At 41.2% G+C, this 21,828-nt stretch overlaps 1 protein-coding gene and 1 long non-coding RNA gene across 10 annotated transcripts in view; one reads left to right on the top strand and one right to left on the bottom strand.

Moving 5' to 3' along the window:
• fnbp1 (formin binding protein 1) overlaps positions 1-21,828 on the bottom strand; it is a 139,536-nt gene that overhangs the window by 49,213 nt on the left and 68,495 nt on the right. For all 9 annotated transcript variants that reach the window (XM_033049080.1, XM_033049077.1, XM_033049083.1 and 6 more), the window contains exons 5-8: positions 17,077-17,139; positions 13,481-13,585; positions 3,811-3,939; positions 1,943-2,089 (exon numbers count right to left, since the gene is read on the bottom strand). In XM_033049080.1, coding sequence (XP_032904971.1) covers positions 1,943-2,089; positions 3,811-3,939; positions 13,481-13,585; positions 17,077-17,139 — 444 coding nt within the window. The remainder of the gene's footprint in view (positions 1-1,942; positions 2,090-3,810; positions 3,940-13,480; positions 13,586-17,076; positions 17,140-21,828) is intronic.
• LOC116990925 lies at positions 175-19,086 on the top strand. The gene is made up of 3 exons (XR_004416659.1): positions 175-563; positions 13,149-13,151; positions 19,075-19,086. It is a non-coding gene; the product is annotated as an uncharacterized LOC116990925 (long non-coding RNA).

Below are 21,828 nucleotides of genomic sequence, written 5' to 3'. Positions count from 1 at the left end.
AATTGCATTGTTCAGTTTTCAGTACAATAGATAATTAAATATTCTTGGCTTCTTTGAATGTTAACAATTTCCTTGTCCTCAGATGTTGCTTGAGTCTATCTAGCATTTTCTACAGAATAGAGAATTCGCCATTTTGAAAAGTATTTGAAGCAAATAGCTTGGGCTCATTTAAGGAGAAACTGGATGAGTAAACAAGGGAGAAAGGAAATGCAACATATGATAAGGACAGATGAGGGGTGGGAAACCTTTGGAGCAAAAATTGTCATATTCACCAATTTTTTGAGTTGTGCACAACTTAATTCCATATAATATTATAATATTTAAGCAACAATTAATATTAAATCAATGGGAATAAACTTGATGGAAAAACACACCACTCACAGGCTGCACTTGTGTCAATAAAGGCCGAGAAAATAAATACAAAATAAAGTGTGGAAAACAAAACTGAAGGCCAAACATGGAATTAAGACAGATTTGAAAAATCTTGATTATTAAATTCATTGTTCAGACCAAAAGACTGTAAAGTGTCCAAAATAAGTAAATGTTGTTAACATCTACACTTGGTTTCAATACTGTAAGATGGAAGGTCACAGTGGGAATGGGAAAGAAACATTCCTGACAAACTAGGCCACGAGGCTGCAGTTGTTGGTAAATGTGAGGTTTTCATCTTGTCTGCATGTGGTTGACCTATAATTATCTCAAAATGTTTCCACAATACGTGACTAAATTCAAATCACATTGTACAAAACTGAAGATAGGACAATGCTTTTGGATAAATGTTCGTGCATATTTCAACTCTTTCCTTGTTTTGACAGGTTTAAAACACCCGTTTTGATACCCCACTTTTAACCTTAACATGTCCGTTTCTCACAGATGTTTTTCCAGCAATGCGAGTTATTAAACCTGACTGGAGGAACTCAGCGGTTTAGGCAACATTTGTGGAGAGAATGGACATAAGATATTTAAGGTTGGGACCCTTCTGCACACCAATTCAGACAAATGAAAGGTCCCTACCTAAACCATAGTTTGTCCATTACCCGTTACAGATGTCGCCTGACCCGCTGAGTTTCTCCAGCATTTTGTGTTTTGCTTAAGATTCCAGCATCTGCAGTTTCTTATGTCTCCATTATTGCATCTTACATCTATTAAATCTTAAAGCAAAGATTTTTGAAAACTAGTCTCCATACAACACCAACTACATAGGCCTGACTGATTCAGCACTAGATTTTAATGTCCAGCAAAAAGAGCTGTATGAACTGTCAACTGTTCTGCCTCTGTACAAAAGTACAAGTACAATATTCTTTACTTGTTCTGCAATTTCTAGATCTGCAGAAGCCAATATGTGGATGATTCTGCAACTGGTCAGTACGTTTGATCCACACCACCAGCAATGTAACAGAGCAGTTGAAGATCATGTACAAAGAACCATGGAGTGGTGTTTGCAAATAGGTCAACACTATCTTGTACTTGGTTAACCACACTGTGTAGAAAATAAAAATGTCCTAACATTAAAGTCTGGAGTCAGTATAACTATTTATGTTACTCTCAAGGTGGAAGTTACTCAGGGCTAGTCATGGACACACGCAGCACAAAACAGGCCCTTCGGCCCACCAAGTTTGTGTTGATAATCAACAACACATTTACACTAATCTATATTATTGCCATTTTTAATTCTCTCAAATTCTCATCGTCTCTCCAAGTCTTTACCAACGTTACAATTCTGGGTTTATTTATTCTGTATTTATTTATTTATGATTACTTTTCTTGATAAAGTTAATTGTACTGCAGAAAAGTAATGCGCTACAGCATTAAATAGCCCAAGATAAAATCAATGTTTGCAAAGTTAAGAAAATTAAATCAAAATTAATTCTATGACTTTAACTTCTTTAACTCTGACTTTATCTATGACTCTAAATATTGTGTTCATTGTCCCATGACTCACCTGCTTTTCATCAATAGATTCAGCCGCCTTGGTGATTTCATCAAGACACTTCCCAATGATAGGAATAACCTTTCTGTCAACCTCCGAGAAGGTCTTCATCGAATCACCAATTCTAACTATTCTTTTCTCATCCAGATCTTGAATTTTCTGAAACAATATTAATTCACATTTGATACCAATGAATAACCTGTGTTTTTGAGGTCGGGAGTTAAAACTGCGGAGAACCTCTAGGAAGAGCCCAAATCATTTGTGTTTTGGCCCCTGTTTAATTACCTAGATAATGATTGGCAGAGAGCATTCGGCCTGAATTAAACTTAAAACATCAGAATGAAGATTCAACCATTTTTAAATATTGAGGATGAATCTGAGTTCCTGATTTGTAGTTGTCAAAGATCCCAATACACAAACAAAATGCAATGCAGCAACTTGCTGGTCATTTTTGAAAGCACCTCAAGAATATTCAACCTCTATTCAATAGATAGGGTGAAAGCACATTGTCTTTTTCCCCAGTGTAGAGGAATCAAGAACTAGAAGACAGGTTTAAAGGGAGAGAGGAAAGATTGAATAAAAACCCAAGTGGCAACTTTTTCACGCAGAGGGTAGTGGGTATATGGAATGAGCTGCCAGAGGAGGTACTTGAGGCAGGTATTTAAAACCCACATGGACAGATATTTGGATAGGAAAGGTTTAGAGGTACATGGGCCAAACACACGTAAATGCAACAAGCTTAGATGGGGCATCTTGGGTTGTCATGGACGAGATAGGCCAATTCGTTGACTCTATGGCTGGTTATCTGATGTTGTTAAAACCAATGTTGAGTCCAAAACCTGCAGCAAGCCCAGACATTGGGACTTGGATACAACACTGTCAGCTGTTAAAGACAGCAAAGTCAGAATATTCGTGGGATAGAGAATTAGAGTGACAGACATCTCGAAGCAGAGAGCCAGGCTTGGGTCAGTGTGGAAGTGTTCTGAAAGCAGTCAACTAATCTGGGGGTGGTTCCTCCAGTGTCGAGAAGACCACCTTGTGAGCACTGAGTTGTCATATGCTAAATTGGAAGGAACTCAAGTGAATTGTTCGGAGAGTTTGGATCCCTGCATGAGGTGAGGGAAGAAACATGGAAAAGGAAAGATGTTGCGTCCCTCATAGTTTTGTGTGGGGTGTCTTGAGAAGGAATCAGTTGTTGGTGGTGAGGAGAACTAGGGAGTCACAGAATAAATTGTCCCCTTGGAATGCTGGAAGGGGAATGGAAGGGATGATGCGTCTGGTGGTAGCATCTCACTGAAACCACAATGGGAAATGTATTGGTAGGGGACCGTAAATACGAGTGAGCAAAGCAGTAGGGAGTTGTACGTAATGATCCAACAGCTAAATCCACTGGGACTACACAGTAAATTAACACATTAACCATGGCTTTGCAATTCCACTTGGGTGAAATATGTTCCAACACCAAACAGTTGATGCACTGACCCCCCCCATTAGCAATACCTGCTAATAACTAACGACATTACTAGAGGGCATAGCTTTAAGGTGAGTGAGGCCAAGTGTAAAGGAGATGTGCAGGGCAAGTTTTATTTACCCCCACACATATTTACCCCCACACACAGAGTTGAGGGTCGCTGGAACACGCTGCCAGGTGTGTTGATGGAGGCAGGTACAATATGGCATTTTAAAGGTTTTTTGATATGACACATGGGTATGTGTAGGGAATAAGGGAATGTGGATCACGTACAGGCTGAGGAGATTAGTATTAGCTTGTAAGCATGCTCGCACAGATGTTGAGGGCTGCAAGGACTGTTCCTGGGCCTACTCTTCTATGTGCTATATTATAACCTTACATAGGCTAAAGTAACATGATTTCAGCTTACCTGGAAAATATTTGGTATGTTTGTATAATAATGTTCATGCTGTTCCTTGTTGAAGTTCTGCAGAATGCTGCAATATTCTGCCTTGCTATCTGAAGCCATCTGGTGTCGGGTCTGGGCTTGCTGCCGAGCCTGCGCAGAGATAGTCACAAAGAGTCATTTGATCCACAGTGTTATACGTGAATCTCGGATCACCTTTTTCACTGTTTCAAATATTAGATATCAGACAATAACTATCTGAGGGAACTTGCGAACCAACAAATATTCAACAGAAGAAACAAAGGATCTGTGCACATCAAAAATGCAAGCGAGAGTGACCGAGAAATATATGAAAATAAAACAACAAGGAATAAGAGGAGGTTGATCACAGGATGATACCGCTTGGAAGGCTCATTGAGTCCGACTTGCTCTACTTAAGAGCAATCCAGCTAGTCACACTCTCATGCCCTCTCCCCACAAGCATGTAAATATTTTCATGATATTTGGAGGCCCTGCATCAGCCGGGTGAGCGTAGCATGCGGCAGCTGCACGGAACGGCAATGGAAGGAGCTGACAGCATCGCGTTGGGTCAGGCCAAGCTCTACTTCATTTGAGGAAGGACATTCTTGCTATTGAGGGAGTGCAGCATAGGTTCACCAGGCTAATTCCCGGGCTGGAGGGACTGGCATATGATGAAAGAATGAGTCGACTAGGCTTGTATTCACTGGAATTTAGAAGGATGAGAGGGAATCTTATAGAAATATATAAAATTCTTAAAGGATTGGACAGGCTAGATGTAGGAAAAATGTTCCTGATGTTGGGGTAGGTCCAGAACCAGGGGTCCCAGTTTAAGAATAAGGGGTAGGCCATTTAGGACTGAGATGAGGAAAAACATCTTCACCCAGAGAGTTGTGAAGGCAGTGGAGGCCAGTGGAGGCCAATTCAATTGATGTTTTCAAGAGAGAGTTTGATTTAGCTCTCAGGGCTGGAATGAAGGGATATTGGGAAAAAGCAGGAACAGGGTACTGATTTTAGATGATCAGCCATGATCATATTGAATGGCAATGCTGGCTCGAAGGGCCTAATGGCCTACGCCTACACCTATTTTTCTATGTTTCTATTGACCCAGGACACCAGGCCTTACAGTGAGAAAATAAAATATTACATATCGCCTTGAGCCAAGATCGGACTTTTCAGAGACTTGGAAGTTGCAAGAAAAGTTGCAAGATCTCTGCACACTGAAGAGGATTTATTGTAATAATCTATAGTACAATTCTCCTCTGCACTCACTCCAAGATCTTCATTCCTTCCTGAAATGTGATGCCCAGAGGGCACATAATATTCCAGCTGCAGCTGAACAGGTATGTTGTAAAGGCTCAGTGTGACCTTCTTACTCTTGTGTATTCTAAAACTCTATTAATTGAGCTGGGTGTCCCATACACGTTTGAACCATCTTCTCAACCTTCTCAAAAGAGATTTGAACAGATGTATGGATTGGAAGGTTTAGAGGGCAATTGGCCAAATACAGACAAATGGGATCAGCCCAACATGCCAACTTGGTCATTTTGGCCAAGATGGGCCGAAGGTCCTGGTTCATTGCTGTACAGCGCTATGATTTACTCTACTCTTCCCCGCTATCAATGAACAAAAACCATACAACCGACTGCATGTAAACAAGCCCTTCGGCCTGCTTGTCTCTGGCGACAGGTTGGCATACTGGGCTGGCCCCATTTGCCTGCATTTGGCCCAAATCCCTCTAAACCAGGGGTTCCCGACCTTTTTCACCACGTTTACCCCAGGCAACTTTTCGAAAGTAATTTTATCCCCACCCTGTTTTGTGTAGTAATTTGAGTTTACATCTACCATAATAAAGCAACCGACAAAGGGGAAATGTTAGTACTGTTTTTAACATTATTATTTTAAGTTCCAGAATCAACAAATTTACCAACTGGGGATAAATTTACCCCAGGTTGGGAACCATTAGAGTCTAAACCTTGTCTTTCCATTTATTGTCCAAATGTCTTTTAGAGGTCATAATTGTATCTGCTTTGTTGCTTCTCAAGGCTGATACAGACTACCTTTTGAATGAAAAGATGCCCTATGGGTCCCTCTTAAATCTCTCTCCTCTCACCTGAAGCCCATGCCCTCTAGTTTTAGAATCGTCTCCCCTGAGGACAAGACTGTGAGCATTCAATTGATCCAGGTTCCTGACTGTACTACTCCCCATGGGATTGACATAAAAATCTAGTTAACACCCATATTCCCACTTCATTTTAAAATTATGCTCTTATTCCGTAGACTTAAATTAAGAATCTATACTTTTACAATTCAAAAATGGAACTGATCCCTTATTTACTAAATACGCCAGCTTCCTACACCCAGAATACCACCCTGCTTACATATTCATAAGTGAAATATTCTAATTTGGCAATACACTGTTTACTTGTGCAACGATCAAAAACACAACTATTTGGCTGCCACCCTAAATATCAGCTGATTACTAAATTTCACCACTGGAGTGGTGCTGGAGAAGCTGGATTCTGTACATTTTTACCAGAAAGCTCTGGAAGCAAAATATTTCTAATGCCTAACTTTACTGAAGACAGTTGGGAATAGAGTTAAGTGAGAGTCTGAGAGTCAAGAATGAAAGACAATTTGTTTCTATGTGGACTCGCATTGTTAATTTAGAAAACTCTATAATTCTTTTTATCTTCAAGTCAGGAGTGCTTAATTGTCATATGTATTGGCAGCAGAACAATTAAGTTCTTACTTGCTGCAGCTTAAAAGGCCCATTAACACAATAATAAACTGGTAAATATACAATAATTAGTCATATAAATTAATAATAGTGATACAACATGACCATAATAATGCAAAACCAATGTCCGTAACCAAATGTAACCAAAGACACAGTACATAGAAGATCATAGTTGCTGAGGTTACAGTAAACAGGAATCAAAGCTTAGTTCAAATCTTAGGATATGGGGAGAAGGCAGGCACGGGTTATTGATAGGGGAAGATCAGCCATGATCACAATGAATGGCGGTGCTGGCTCGAAGGGCCGAATGGGCTCCTCCTGCACCTATTTTCTATGTTTCATCTTTCTCAAGGAAATTAACTGGACTGTGGATTAAGATACTTCAAGATGGTTTTTGTAGTTCAAGTAAACAATTATTGGTCGTTGAATTCAGCTAGTTTGTGGCGAACCCATGTTAGGTGAAAGATTATCAGTGTGAAACACAAACTTTTACCCTCATCACTCAACTAGTTCCAGTATTTCCAATTTACATTTGAAGTTTGGGTTTTCTTTCTTAAGTGAAATCTTATTGTAACATTAAATCCATGTTGATGCCTAGCATTCAAACACAATGATAGGCACATAATGCAAATATTTGGAAAAAATTCTCCCCAAATTATTATTTGTGCCCTGAAGCTGATGCTGGTACAGCTGTTCTCACAGATTCAAGTTCACTAATGTTATGTAAATGGATGTAACATAGTCCATCAACAATACATTCTATGTTATGTTCATATTATTCACTTTAAGCCCAGCAGTATTAGACTGTTTATGGTTTGTGACTTTGGATAATACATACACAATAATTTCCATTCTGACACTGAGGTCCCTAAAGAACCCTAATCAGTTAAACTGTGCTTTAATGCAGAAAGCAATCCTTTGTTTCGTCTCGAAAATAAAACATGCGCATTACTCAGAGCTACCAGGCTCCACTCTCCTCCAACAAACCTAATCAGACATCAACAATGCCCTGGCTAAAAACAGCAGTAAATTCAATGAGGCTCAGTTAACTTGGAAAAACAATAAGGTCATTTATGGCTGCCTACAATAAAAACATGGACTTGGGAATGAGCGATTTAATTTAATAACAATTCTGTTTTTCTTGAAAGGAAAGTTTCATTAATATCTCAAACCTGCATCTAGAGCAATTTCTGATTTTTTAAATATCAATAGTTTTGTACTTTGAAGTTCACACGATGGGCCAGCCTGTATTGAATATTTCCATACACCCAGAACCATACAAACACATGTTGGCAAGGTGGCAGATGCACTCAGGTGCACTCAGAGGACCGAATCTTTTGCTAGATGAGACTCCATTGATTTCAAAAAATAGAAACAAAGTAGTGCAGATGTGGTTTATACCCAAGATAGACAGTGCTGGAGTAACTCAGTTCGTCAGGCAACATCTCTGGAGAAAAAGGATGTGTAACATTTTGGGTTAGGAGCCTTCTTCAGACCTAGATTTCAGACTGAAGAAGGATCCTGACCCAAAACTTCACCCATCTATTTTCTCCAAGAATGCTGCCTGACCCACTGAGTTACTCCAGCACGTTGTGTCTGTGCATTGCTTCCAATGTCTACAAATAAACAGGCAAAGGTGAAGGTAGTTACTTTTGATGTTATTATTGTCACGTTTACTGAGAAACAACAAAAAGCTTTTGTTTACTACAATCAAGTCACACACAAGTACAACAGGCAGTGCAAAGAGAACAGTACCAGAGGACAGAATATAGCATTGTAGCACTACAGCCATGGAAAAATAAACAATCATACATCCACAGCGAGTCCATCTAATGGGAGGACCATCCAGTAGTCCACTAACTTCAGCGAAGGAGCTGTTCCTGAATCTGGTGGTACAGGCTTTAATCTTCTGCCCAACAGGAGGGAGAGAAGTGGGAATGACCAGGGCGTGAGTGGTCCATGATTAAGTTGGCTCCTTTCCCAAGGCAGCATGAAGTGAAGATGGGGAAGATGTTAGGCTTGCTGGTCTGTGTGATGGGCTGGGCTATTTTGATTTATTTTAAATTATTTTTATGTGTATGTTTTTAGTTCGTTTTTTTAGTTGCTGCTGTTTTCATTGATAACTTCAATTGCAACATTTTTGGGAAACATCCCTGATAACAAGAAACTTTAAAAATCATTAAGTCAATGACAGGTTTCAGAGCCTGTTCTAGCCTTGCCAACTACTGCAGATATTCTGGGGAAAGAGCCTCCAAACATCATTAAAGGATGCCAGATGACACCGAGGCTACAAGACTTGACCCAGACTGCAGAGAGCCAGGAAGATTAACTCTTCCAACCAGCCAAGATAAATACAGACACCAACAGTGGCCTGGTTAAAAAACAGCAGTCAAGTCACGGTTGGCAAGCTGGATCTTACCCAAACCAGTCCAAATCAACATGCAAATACACAAACAATAATTAACCTGTGATAGACACAAAATGCTGGAGTAACTCAGCGGGACAAACAGCATCTCTGGAGAGAAGAAATGGGTGACATATCTCTCTACATCATCGTCTATATCTCTCATTTGCCCTTCCCGTGACTTTTAGTCTGAAGAAGGAACTCGACCCAAAATGTCACCCATTCCTTCTCTCCAGAGATGCTGCCTGTCCCGCTGAATTACGCCAGCATTTTGTGTCTATCTTCGGTTCAAGCCAGCATCTGCAGTTCCTTCCTCCTAATAATTTACGTAACTGTAATTAATAATTATTCACCTAATTGATTAAGTTTGAGGATTTAAAAAGTAAGATGCAAATGGCAGGCTGCTCTGGCTAGGCTGGCAAAAACACTGGCTAAACCAAACTTGGAGTTTAGCTTGGACTACAGGAAGGATGTGTTTGCATTAGAGAGAGTGCAGAGGAGATTCACCAGGGTGTTGCCTGGATTGGAGGATTTTAGTTATTGGGATCGATTGGACAGGCTGGGCTTATTTTCCTTTTAACAAAAGAGGCGGAGGGATGACCTAATAGAGATATGTAAAATTATAAGAGGCGTAGGTAGGGTAGATAGTCAGAATCTTTTTCCCATTGAAGCGATATTTAAAAAAAGATGTTGCCTGGCCCAGCGTATTACTCCAGCATTTTGTGTTTATCTTAAAAAAAAGATAGGTTTAAGGTGAAAAGAACCCCCCCCCACCACAATACAATCTCTACACTTAACAGTAAATGCATTTTTCAAAACTGTTACCTAGACAGATTTGATTCATAATTGATACAGGTCTCAGGAATGAAATGCCATAAACTATGAATATGTAAATGTTAAACAACATGTCTACCCTAAAATATTAAATATAGTCCGTACGCATTAACAAAAGTCCTCTCTCAATTTAAGTTAACTTTACATTTGAGAGTGCGGTCACATGGGTCTTTTCACAAAAAGAGCATTATTCAAGATATGAAATCAATGAGCAATTGAGCATTTATCAAACACTGTCCTCAGTGTTTAGTAATATTGTTCCACATTCCATGCATTATGATAACCTTATGATGTTCAGCAGCTCCACATAAATTGGCGTGGCAGCCTCTGCTTTGGTTACATGTTTCTCTGCTATATTTAAAAATGTCAATTTCTTGACTTTTTCCATGTCTAAAATATCTCATTTATGGCTCAATATGAAGGAGTTGTTTCTGAAATCTCTTCGCAGACTATAGGTACAGAGAAGGCCCTAAAATGAATGCAATATTAAAGTTGCAATAATGCATAAACCCCAGCATTATTTTTAGACGCACTTATTCTAATGACATCAGGGATTCCCTTTTATCTATTATTTTCCTTGCTTACTATTAACTCTTGCTTTAACAGTTTAATTTTAACTTTAATTTCTTCAAGGATCCAATGCAGAGTGAGCTATTACTTTATTTCTTGCAGGAAACTTTCAGCAATCATGATTCAAAGATTCCGATTTTCTTCATTGCCAATTCCCATCACAAATGGGTTTTTTTTTAGAAATCCTGTTTTCATTTCCTTTCCCTCAATTCAATGCAGATAGTAGTTTTAATTGCTCCCCCTCCTTTTCCACTTTCACATCATCTTCAACTTGTTTTGAAGATACTAAATCTGAATAGTTTCACAGTTACACACACTAGTTATTCGTGCACAGAGTCCCACAACAAATATCATACATTAACATTTTTAAGGGATCAATGTCTTCATGGACGTCAAAGAGTTGCCTTTTCTTCATCTTTTAATACTTCAAAATCTTTCACACTCACCCGATAAAGCAGGTACCCGATTTGAAAACCTGCAGGTCTATCAAGTGAAAATCCAGTTGAGGGACATAGAAGACTGCCTGTGCTGCAGAGAGGGAGAAGCGCGAAGGGGCATCTGTTCATCTCATTTATTGGTTCGAGCATGAAAAGGTTAATCAAATCTCAGGCTCAGGAACAGCAGTGCTACCACTGATTTATAGGCTAAGGTGGGAGGGGAGATATGTCAGAGGGATTTCAGGGGCAACCTTTTCTCCCAGAGGGTAGTCTATATCTGGACTAAGCTTTCAGAGAAAGATACACAAGTGGATACAATTATGACTTTTGAATGACATTTAGACAGAATATATTGGAAAGGAAGGCCATGGTCCAAATGCAAGCAAACTGCTCTAGCCCAGTATGCAAAATTGGTTGGTATGGACAAGGTGGATCAAATGGCCTATTTATGTGCAGTACAGCTCTATGACATTATGTTAAGATTTTCAGGAATGAAGAGACCTGCGTTTAGTGCAGAAAATGGCACCAAAGTGAAAGGTCAACAGGTGAAAGGAAAATTAGGCGCTGATCTGCCAGTTTCCTCCATTACCTCACTCTGGCATTGGAGGAAGCCCGGGACAGGAAGGTCAGTATGTGAATGGGAATGGGAAGGAAAGTTAAAATGGTTGCCCACCGGGAGATTCAGCAGGCCTTGGCGGATCGATGAAACGGTCGCCTAGTCTATCCTTGATCTGTAACGCTTTTTAGAGATGCAGACTAACTTTAATTACACCATTCGTTTTATTGGCTCCCAGCTGATGGGTCCAACCACAAACAGGATCCCGAAGTTGGCGGCATTATAATTAACAGATGTCCATGATCAGAGGGATTATATTTAGGCACTCTATCTTAAAGCAACATCCACAAACATGTTTCCAATAACCCACACTTTTCTTTGCTTTGTAAACTTGGGGGAAGCAACAGTATCAGCTTCTCAGCTTCAAAAATAGTGAGATCACCCTAACTATAATTTTATTCAAAGTAATTATCAAAACTTAATGAGACATACTTCAACTGCTACAATTGTAAATGTGTCTCTTTCACACCCACTTTGGACAGTGAGGAAGATAGTCTAACAGTTAATATCTAGGACAGGGTTGAGAGTTGGACAGGAAAAGAGTTAAATTCCTGCCAATTGCTGGAATAAAGATTAGCCACTGAGTACTTTCCATCCGTGGACAGTTCCCCATAGCAGGGTTACAATACAAGCCAAAGACAACCCAAGATCCAAGTTATATTATGGTAGTGTAATCATTCCCAGAACTCCATTACTCCAACATTAATTATTTTAATCGAGATTGCATCAATCAATCAATTCCAGTCATTAATCAGTCAGAATAAAGTCCAGCTAAAAATGAAAATAAAATTTCAATGATTTAATTCAATAAAATGTCAATGGTTTAATTTCTCTTTTGGATAATTGAGAAGCCAAACATAGTGATACTAACCCTAAATATGAACAACAGCCTTTAAGAAGATTGTGGTGACTAATTCGATGAGAAGTCATTGGCTTGATATTTTGGCGGATGTAAGAACGGCAACCAAGTTTTTGTGAACTTATTTATTTCAGAAATAACTCTTTGGTTTGCAGGTCCTCACTAACACGTCTGACCACAACGGTGGTCAGCATACGCCTGTGGCGCGAAAGCGATTGAGCGCGAAAACAGCAGCCCCTCCCGAGTCACGTGACCACAGCTTCCGAACGCCGGGTTCGATACCTGCGTGCGCCAGCAGGCGCCGCTACATTATATCATTTGCGAAATCATTTCCAATCCTGACTCTGTACAGGTTGAATGGAGAAACATAAGATTTATTTCCCTGTAGGACACAGGTGACTCAGATAGGGCCTTAAGAGAACCCTGAACCTCATTGGCACTTTTTGACATTAATTCAAGATTTTTATTCAATTAATCATTTACTTTAAATTCCTAAATTAAATTGTCCTGGTGAACCATTAGTTCTGTCCAGGAGTCATACAATACCGAAACAAGCCCTTTGGCCCAACTCGACAATGCCGACCAAGACACCCTCTCTAAGCAAGTCCCATTTGACTGCTTTTGACTCATATCCCTCTAATCCTTTCCTATCCATCAACCAGTCCAACCCAATATATACTCTATGGTGAAAAAAAATGTCCCTCAGGTTCCTATGAAATCTTTACCCTTTCACCACAAACCTATGGTCTCCAATTCTTGATTCCCCTATCCAGAAATTGACATTGACTGTCTATTCTCCTCATGATTTTATTCACCTCTATGAGATCGCCCCTCAGCCTCCTGCGCTCAAAACGATATGAGTGGTCCTCCTGTATTACTTTTAGTAAGTTCACACCATGAACTTAACCTATCGCAACTGTCAAATAGCAAAAGTACATTTTCTTCAAATGTCTTGTGCTTTCAAAAGTGCAATATTCAGTTAAACCAATAAAACTAATTAATGGTCATGTCAAGAGTGCTTAATTGTTAATGGAAGAACAAAGTTCTTGCTTGCTGCAACTTAAGAGAATTGTTAATGCAATAATGCAATAAATATATAATAATCAATAATGCAATAAGTTAATAATCATAGTATTAGGTGACCAGAATAATGTAAAACCAAAGTCCGCAAGTCAACAACCCATCTCCAACTGTGTATTAGATAATTCCCACATACCTTCTCCACATCAGCCTTTGTAACATTCAGGTCCGAATCCATCTTCTCAAAATGTTGCTGTGCTCGCTCTGCTTCTTTGCAATCTCTCTCAAATCTTCGCTTGCTCTGTTGTTGAACGGGAATTTGCAAAGGGAAACAAGTAGAGCACTATCAGTTTTTAAACATTGCGTGTGGAACAAAATAGACAAAATGAAAAACAAAGCATTATTCTGATTTCCACATAACTCTATGTTTTGTCCATCTTATAACAAGAGAAAAAGCGCCAATATGAAATCTAAAGACGGGTCCCGACCCAAAATGTCATCTGTCCATTCCCTCCACAGATGCTGCCTGACCCACTGAGTTCCTGCAGCACTTAGTGTTTGCTCAAGATTCGACTATCAGAAGTCTCTTGCATCTGCATCCTATCATTCATCCACCATGCTTTCCTGCCTTCCTCAGTGAACTGCAGTTTATGGTCTGTCTTCATGGTAACGGTAGAGTGAGGGATCTACAGGGTGTCGATTTCAAGCACTATTGATAATCTGCAATACTTCCTGGATGTTCAGTTTTGAGCTGCCGGGTTTGTTTTACTCTCGTTAGTGTGTTTGATGTGCTAAACGTAATGGAGGATGCCATCGCCGTGAGATTGGGACTTCATCTCCATGTGCAGTGGACACTTCCACCAATACATCCATGACAGATTAGTGAGGATTATCCAGACCAGCAGCAATGTCCCGATGAGTTTCAAGAGTTGGGCAGTGTTGGTGGATGGGAGTGCAATCTATGCCCTTGCTGCCTCATGTGTTTCTTCCAAACTTTGTCCGATGTGGAAGGTTCATAAGTGAAGGAAGAAATTATCTGGTCATGAGGATGATTCCTTCTTCATGTTTGACCTGTGCCGTGATTTCTCATGGGGTCAGTAATCAACACTGATCATAGTGACTTCCTGCTGCCTTTATACCCCTGTGATACTGCCCCCCTGGTGGCATATCCACCTCACTGACTACAAAGATGCCCTCATTGCTGCAAAATCTGCCTACCTCTCCTCCATATTCACCGATCCCTGCCTAAACCACAGAACCCTCTTCTCCACAGTGGGCAACCTCCTCAAGCCTCGAGCCAACACTCTCCCTACCTCTACTCCGGATCTCTGCAACTCATTCCTCCACTTTTTCGCTGATAAAATCAGCACCATCTATCAATCTTTATTCCCTGTACCCGACTCCCCAGCATCTACTCCACCACCTACCACGGCCCCTCCTTTCAACATCTCCACTGACCTCCTTACCCCTCCTCCACACTGCTTCCTCTCCCAGTTTGACCTGGTCACCCCTATTGAAATCTCCAAACTCATCAGCTCTTCCAAACCCACCACCTGCTCCCTCGACCCTCTCCCCACTCCCCTGTTGAAGTCCTGCCTCCCCGTACTCTGCCCCTACCTCACTAATCTCTTCAACTCCTCATTGTCCCAAGGAATTGTCCCCTCCGCTTTCAAAACTGCTGCCGTTACACCAATCCTAAAGAAACCTGGTCTTGATCCCTCCTCTCTCATTAACTACCGCCCAATCTCAAACCTCCCCTTCCTTTCAAAAACCCTGGAGCGTATCGTTGCGTCGCAACTTCATTCCCACCTCCTTGCGTATAACCTACTTGAACCCCTCCAATCTGGCTTTCGCCCCCTCCATAGCACAGAAACTGCTCTCCTCAAAGTCCTCAACGACCTCCTCACCTCTGCTGACACTGGTTCCCTCAACATCCTCATCCTCCTCGACCTGAGCGCAGCCTTCGATACAGTGAACCATAACATCCTGCTCACCAGACTCAAGGACCTCGGCATTGAAGGCTCTGCACTCAGCTGGCTCCGTTCCTACCTTTCCAACAGATCCCACTTCATCTCTCTCCACAACCACACCTCTGCTACAGCCGCAGTCACTCAAGGCGTTCCCCAAGGCTCCGTACTCGGCCCCCTCCTCTTCATCATCTACATCCTCCCCCTTGGTCAGATACTCCGCCACTTCAATCTGGACTTCCACTGTTACGCTGATGACACCCAGATTTACCTTGGCACCAAATCCCCCCACAACCCCCCCCTCTCCCATATCAACTCCTGTTTGTCAGCTATAAAAACCTGGATGCAACATAATTTCCTCAAACTCAACAGCGATAAGACAGAATTCCTCCTCATAGGCTCCAAAGCCACACTCAGCAAAATCAATAACCCCACTCTCACCATCGACGGCACCACTGTCTCCCCATCTCCCCAGGCCCGCAACCTTGGCGTGATCTTTGATTCCACCCTCTCCCTTGAGCCTCACATCCGCCATGTCATTAAAACCTCCTTCTTTCATCTCCGCAACATCGCCAAACTCAGACCCTCTCTAACTCCGCCTGCTGCTGAAAGACTCATCCATGCCTTCATCTCCTCCCGACTGGACTATTGCAACTCACTTCTCCTTGGCATCAGCTCCACCTACATCAACCGACTCCAACTGGTCCAGAACGCAGCCGCCCGACTCATCACCCACACCAAATCCTGGCATCACATCACTCCAGTCCTCAAAAAACTTCACTGGCTTCCCATCTCCCACCGGATCACCTACAAAATCCTGGTCCTCACCTACAAAGCCCTCCACCATCTGGCCCCCACATATCTCATTGACCTCCTCTCCCCCTACCAACCCTCACGGTCCCTCAGATCCACATCAGCCGGTCTCCTCTCCATCCACAAGTCCAACCTCCGCAGTTTTGGGGACAGAGCCTTCTCCAGGGCAGCTCCCAGGCTCTGGAACTCCCTCCCCCAACTGATCCGCAATTCCGTGTCCCTCCCCATCTTCCAGTCCCGCCTCAAGACCCATCTCTTCACCTCTGCCTATCCTTAGCCCCACGTCCCCGTCCCTTTTCATCTGTGCATTAATTGCCTCATGCTGTGTTTTGTATTGAATTCTGTCTTTACTTTGTGTACTAGTCATGTCTCTACTATTTATTTCATTCCCCTTGCATGTTTTTCCTATACATGCTCAATTTTTGTAAGGTGTCCTTGAGACTCTTGAAAGGCGCCCATAAATAAAATGTATTATTATTATTATATCCCAGCAGTGGAACAGGATATAACCAGGCATCATCACCTCGGCAAGTCTGACCAACTTAAGTGAATCTTTTGAGAAATAAATAAAGTTAGCCAAAGAGAGTGCAGCATTTCATTTAGGGTGCGTGGCTGTTAACAAGATATTTTAGTGACTGAAACGTTGTTTCATGTGGGATTAGAGGTCTGTATTGGGTTCTTTGCTCCTTTGATATTAACAGTGGATGATTTTGACTATCATTTAGATATGATTAATACATTTGCAACAGCAACAAAAGTTGCTGATCCAACTGACAAAGTGAGGAGAGCAGCTGTAAACAATACAAGAAAACAATGGATGGTGAGAGGGTGAAATGTGACAAATAAAATATAATAAGGAGACATGACAGATGGTGCATTTACAGAGACTTACATTTGAGGTATTAGTATGAAATAATTGAACAAACTTGTTAACAGGTATAATTTGGAAAGGGGCGCTATTTAGTAAGACGACGTAGCATGAATTAAGCATTGAATGTTGGACCAAACTTACTGCTTCGAGTTGTTTCCAACAGCTTTCTATGTGCTGCTGCGCCCTTCGCCCTTCCTGGAAATGCTGGAAGAGAAATAGACAAATTATGTTTCTGCAAATAGATACTGTTGCGTTCCTGTCTGAGATTCTTCTATGATACAAAATCATTTTATCGTCAAAGGTGAAACACTATTTCAAATAATTTATCACTGCCACTGATAATTCATTAGCCATATTTTTTTTAGTTTAAAACTAATTAGTTACATTGGTTGATACATTTTGATGATAATTAACGTCTGATTTATTGAACATCTTTCACCCATCACATGAACAATGTCAGGAAATCACAAATTGCCATAAAATTAATTTCAAAATACTTTCTGTTTTACAAGTTTAAGAAAGAACTGCAGATGTTGGAAAAATCGAAGGTAGACAAAAATGCTGGAGGAACTCAGCGGGTGAGGCAGCATCTATGGAGAGAAGGAATAGGCGACGTTTCTGGTCGAGACCCTTCTTCAGCTTGATGTCGGGGTGCGGGAAAAAGAAAGGAAGATGCGGATACAGTAGGCTTGTGGGAGAGCTGGGATTGGGAAGGGGAAGGAGGGAAAAAGCAAGGACTATCTGAAATTAGAGAAGTCAATGTTCATACCGCTGGGGTGTAAACTACCCAAGTGAAATATGAGGTGTTGTTCCTCCAATTTTCGCTGGGTCTCACTCTGGCAATGGAGGAGGCCCAGGACAGAAAGGTCAGATTTGGAATGGGAGGAGGTCTCTGCGGAATGGGAGGGAACGGTCTCTGCGGATAGCGATGGGAAGATGTGGCAAGTGGTAGGATCCCATTGGAGGTGGCGAAAATGTCGGAGGATTACCTCTGTCTACCTCCGTTTTACAAAAGTAGGTCAGTTCAAAATGAATGTTAATGAGCCTAATGATGGATTGTATTGCATATAAACAGGCCCGTTGGTCCACCATGCCACCTAAGCTGCCAACTAAGTGGGCATACAGGGCTGGTCCCATTTGCCTGCATTTGGCACATATCATTCTAAACCCTTCCCATCCACACATCTGTCCAAATATATATATATTTTTTTAATTGTAATTGTATCCACTTCTACAGCTTCCTTTGGCACCTCATTCCAGATAGGGATTACCCTCCAAGTGAAAAAGTTGCCCGAGATCCCTTTTAAATCCCTCTCCTCTCACCCTCTAGTTTAGAATTCTGCACCGATCGAAAAAGACTGTGAGCATTCACATTATCCATGCCCCCCCATGATCTTGCCCAGAGTAGGGGAATCGAGGACCAGATGACATAGGTTCTAGGTGAAGCGGAAAAGATTTAATAGGAATCTGAGGGGTAACTTTTTCCACACAAAGGGTGGGGGATGTATGGAACAAGCTGCCAGAGTTTAAGAAACAGTTAGACACAAGGAACAGACGCTGGAACCTTGAGCAAAACACAAAGTCTAGGAGGAACTTAGCAGGTCAGGCAGCATTTTAAGAAACGTCCCAACGTTTAAGAAACAGTTAGTTAGACAGGTTCATGGACAGGACAGATTTGGAGGAATATGGACCAAGCGCAGGCAGGTGGGAGTAGTGTAGCTGGGACATGTAGGACGGTGTGGGCGAGTTGAGCCGAAGGGCCTGTTTCCACACAGTATCACTCTATGGCCTCAATACACTCCCAAGGGAGGAATAGTTCAGAGTACATTGAGAATTGAGGCACAAGAAACTGCAGATGCTGGAGGAACTCAGTCAGGCAGCATCTGTGGAGGTATGGCCAGACTACATTTCCGGTTAGGAAATGGATCAATGTTTCGAAGAAAGATCTCGACCTAAAATGTCATCCATCCAATTCCCTTCACAGATGCTGCCTGACCCGCTAAGCACTGCAGGCACTGTTTAAAAAAAAAAAAAATTGTGATAGTTTTTAGTTTCAAAGAAATTTACGTAAAATTCTAGTCAGATTTTGGTGAACCAGCCCTGGAATGATTCCTCCCCACCTCCCCTCTCCAACTGCAGCCATAGAACAATGTGGTCACCAGTGTACAAGAAGAAAGCTCACATTTACTCTCCTCCTCCGTTATTAGTTCGGTTCCTAATTATGAATTAGTTCAGAGCAGATTGAGACACAAGGAACAGTAGATGCTGGAACCTTGAGCAAAACACAAAGTCCAGGAGGAACGTAGCAGACCAGGCAGCATTTGTGGAGGCAATGGATTGACTACATTTTGGCGTTGGGCCCTTTCTAGTGTCTGATGAGAGTAGGAGCTAGAAAACTGGAAAAGTACGGCAGGTCATGACCTGGCAGTGATAGGTGGATACAGGTGGGGGGGGGGGGGGGGGGTGTTACTGACAGATAGGAAGAAATGACACAGTAAATGACGCAGCCGAGAGGTGAAAAAGAGACAAAAAGGTGGCAAATAAAGAAAGGAGGAGTGAAATGTTAAACCAGGAAGGAGGGATATTGGTGGAAGGGGACAGATTGAGAGTCAAAGTTAAACCCTTTTGTGGTTGCACAGTGCAGTTACTTCATTCAACAAAATGACAAACATTAAAGCCTATGTTAGTTTATTCCAAAAAGGCCAGGCATGCATGAATTTATCTCAGGTTACTTTACAAAGTATTCCTTGGATTTTTAAAAACGAAGAAAGGAATTTTCAGAAAGTTCAACAATTTAATTTAGTTAATTGGAAGAAGCTGCACACAATATAATGGCCAGTGGTGCAATAAGTCAGGGATTGTTTCATGGAGCCTCATCTCAGTTAGTGCAACAATTTACTATGCGATGGAAAGTGTGGCGTCATCAGTTTCTCCATTTGTAGAGTGCGTGACAACCCACAGTGGAAGTGGTAGGCTCTGCAGGAAACCATTAACGGGTTCATGGTGCTGACAAACAGCATACTAACTACTCAAAGACTTTGCTTCCATGGAAGCCTCACAACGACCTTGCCCGTAAGCATTTATTTTAAAATTACACTTCTATTGACATTTTACACCAATTGTTCGATTTCGATGTCCAAACAATCAACGCTGGGGTTGACAGGCCTTTATGCCATTAAAGTTGCCGACAGAGGACCATTGTGTTTCTCATCCTGCATGGCAACCTGTGAAAGACTTCTGTGGCTGCAGTAATTTAACTGCAAGCAAAAGGCCACCAAGAATCTGCAGAGAAAATTCTGCTTTCACTTCCTGGCTTCCTTCAATGCAGAATTCCCTAAGTTGTCATAGACTCATACTGCACCGAAACAGGCCCTTCAGCCCAACTCGTCCATGCCGACCAAGATGCCCTCAGGTAGCCCCATTTACACAATATTCTTCTGAACCTTTTCTATCCATGTACCCACCCAAGTGTCTTTTAAATGTATTTTTAAATATGAACAATTATAATACCTTCCAAGACACATTGCAAAAGTAATTTTGTGGGATTTGTCATAGTAGCTGATATTCTTCATGGGCATCTGAAGCATCTTAGAACATTTCCTTGATATATAAATGCAATGTAAAAAGTTCTTAGAGTCAGTTGTAAATTGATTTGAACATAATTAAATGATTTGAATACAATAATTGATTGTGCTAATGTGAATAAACACACATAAAATCATTCTCCAACTTACATAGCAGAGTTGCAAGGGTGTTTATGCAAAGATTCAGATATAAACTGTTTTATAGACTCCCTCAGATTGCCACCACAATGATTCTAGCTGACCAGTTTCTCGATAGAAGGCACCGTCAGGATGTTGGTGGTGGAGGAACTCAGCGTTGCAACGTCAATGATGTTTAGGTGGCCCTTGTTGAAACTCATTTCCACCCTCAACTTGTGAAGCAAGAATAGTAGCAGTCACTCACAGCATATACCTAGTTATCTAATCTAATCAATGAGTACATGGTTACAGCTTCAATCAGAGGAACTGAACCAACGTCACATTAAGGAAATATCTGGTTATCCGACCCAGATTACCACCTGGAAAACACCTGGATCTCCATCTTGGGGCTGGGATAAATTAGCTTTAGCAACTAAATCCATTTTTGTACCAATCTCCAAATTAAAATGCTGATGGCATTGTTATAAACTCCATTTATGCATAGATGTGTCAGTAGAAGTATGAATGACCAGAAACATAATCCGTCCATTCCCTCCACAAGTGCTGCCTGATCCACTGAGTTCCTCCAGCAGTTTGTATTTTGCTCCTTTAATAAATAGAATGATTCACTCTGCTTAAAGATACTTCTGAAATAAAACAGTACACACGAGAGGGAGAGATGATGAGCGGGATTTATTCTGCACAACAGGAGTTGGAATATATTGGACTGGACAGTAGATTTGAAACCAGTCAGGACAACACTGGAGTAAGGATACCTACCTGAAGCTATTATTCAGCAAAACGCTCTCTCAAATAAACAATGATACAACTTAGCCATTAAAAACTCTCTCCTTTTTTTGCAATTAATTTTAATATGAACTCTTTTTAATTATTAAATTGGGTCTAAAACAGTAATGGATATCATTGGTATGAACAACATTATATATACTTTTAAAATGTACTTTGTCGACTTCATCAAATAACATCCAAAATGGCTGAGCCTTTCCATGAACCATTAACATCAATCAAGGACCGATTACTGGCAAATAATTTATTGTCTTATAGATCATTACATATTTATTTGTGTATATTTATTTGGGCTGTTTAAGCTGCTGTAGGTAAGAGTTTTGTTATCCTATTGGCAGTACATGTGACAATTAAACATTCTTGACAATCAATCTTTCAAAGACAC

The sequence above is a fragment of the Amblyraja radiata genome, chromosome 32, assembly GCF_010909765.2.
Source record: "Amblyraja radiata isolate CabotCenter1 chromosome 32, sAmbRad1.1.pri, whole genome shotgun sequence".
Lineage (NCBI taxonomy): Eukaryota > Metazoa > Chordata > Chondrichthyes > Rajiformes > Rajidae > Amblyraja > Amblyraja radiata.
Note: the sequence above shows the minus strand (reverse complement) of the source record. Positions and strands in the feature narration are given on the sequence as shown.